General features: G+C 28.0%; 1 protein-coding gene across 1 annotated transcript; it reads right to left on the bottom strand. All coding sequences in view use genetic code 6, as the record gives it.

Moving 5' to 3' along the window:
• Positions 1-1263: 1263 nt before the first annotated feature.
• On the bottom strand, positions 1264-1488 carry TTHERM_01892110 (hypothetical protein; the record flags this gene model as incomplete). The annotated part of the gene is made up of 1 exon (XM_001029043.1): positions 1264-1488. One exon carries the CDS (start codon positions 1486-1488, stop codon positions 1264-1266), a length of 225 nt encoding a protein of 74 aa, XP_001029043.1.
• Positions 1489-1879: the final 391 nt, after the last annotated feature.

The raw sequence follows: 1879 nt of genomic DNA, 5'->3' as shown, positions 1-1879 counted from the left end.
ACCCCAACCCCAACCCCAACCCCAACCCCAACCCCAACCCCAACCCCAACCCCAACCCCAACCCCAACCCCAACCCCAACCCCAACCCCAACCCCAACCCCAACCCCAACCCCAACCCCAACCCCAACCCCAACCCCAACCCCAACCCCAACCCCAACCCCAACCCCAACCCCAACCCCAACCCCAACCCCAACCCCAACCCCAACCCCAACCCCAACCCCAACCCCAACCCCAACCCCAACCCCAACCCCAACCCCAACCCCAACCCCAACCCCAACCCCAACCCCAACCCCAACCCCAACCCCAACCCCAACCCCAACCCCAACCCCAACCCCAACCCCAACCCTTTTATTTAAACTATTTATTTTTTTATTTTTCTTATCAATATTACACTCTTTACCAATAAAAGCTGTGGTAAAAATAAATATTTTATTTAGAGAAAACTCATTATCAATGTAATAAAAAAGCATTTGAAAGATATACTAATAACTTAATAATTAGCCATCAAAAATAAATTTATACAATTTTAAGAGATTTTTATTCAATTTTAAGAAATTTTTAAATATCATTGTGAAGAAGAAGAAGAATAAATGAAATAAAATTTATTATTAAAATAAACAATATTGTGATGAAGAATTAATAAATAAAGTTTAGAATTAAATTAAACTACAATGTGATAATGAGTAAATAAAGCAAAAGTTTATAATTAAATTAAAATTGTATAAATAATATTTATAGTTATAAAAATAGAAAATAAGAAATTTAATAATTAAAAAAAATTAGATTTAATCAAAGATCAGAACGATTTGATTGATTAATTTAATAAATAATCAAATAAGTTGCAATTAAAATATAGAGAGATTTTAAGAATGTTTACAATGTGATTTTTTTTTGATTAATTTATATGTTTTTTGGTGTAATGTGTGTGAAAATAGTTAAAGGAATTAGAAATACAATCTTAATTTAAATAAATAATTTTATTCAATTTGTAAATTGAACTAGTATTTAAGAATAAGAGACCTGAGATAGTTTAGATATATTACCTATTTAAATTAATTAATTTAGTTAGTTATAGTAGTTTTAATTTATTATTTTATGTATAATTTATTTTGATATAGTCATAATTAATATGTTTAGATTACATAAGATTTCAATTTTTTATCTTACTTTAATAACAATGAAAAAGTTTATTAATTTGAATGTAAATATTATTTTAAATTAATTAAAATTATCTTTCTTTTTTTTCTTTTTACAGTATTTTCCTCACAAATTCAATTGGCTTACTTTTGATCTTCTTTATAGTTATTATTATTATTAAATTTCGTAATTTTTTTAAGATGAAGTTTAGGAATTTTTATCAATTTATTAATTTAATTACAAAGAGTTACTATGAGCAATGTTATTGATATTTTCATCCACAAAATTATCGCATAAAGAAAATGAGTTATTATTACTGTTAGCTCTTGGTTATTAAGAACTCTTTTGCATATTTTAGAATAACTTCTTATTTCTTTTTTGCAGTAGTCTTTATTTTTATCTGATAGAATTTTTGTCATAATTATTTTAAGATTGGGCAATATTGAAATCGTCATCATTATTTTAGATTTCATTTACAGCTGAGTGTGGGACTAACTTTGATGGAATTCTTTCTTGGTATGTTTAGATATTTTGTTAATCATGGAATGTTGTAGGTAGATCAGTGCTTTATTCTTATTAAGGGTCGTTGTAAAAACCTTTAATATTTCTCAGAATTTCATCATTTGTAGAATTAGTTTTAGATTTAGCAATAGAATTTCTATCAAAACCAACAGTATTAGCTGAGGTTGTGCTATATTATTTTTACCTACTTTCTTAGTAAAATTAAGATATTGAGGACTAA

Source organism: Tetrahymena thermophila, assembly GCF_000189635.1.
Source record: "Tetrahymena thermophila SB210 genomic scaffold scf_8254184, whole genome shotgun sequence".
NCBI classification, from domain to species: domain Eukaryota; phylum Ciliophora; class Oligohymenophorea; order Hymenostomatida; family Tetrahymenidae; genus Tetrahymena; species Tetrahymena thermophila.
Note: the sequence above shows the minus strand (reverse complement) of the source record. Positions and strands in the feature narration are given on the sequence as shown.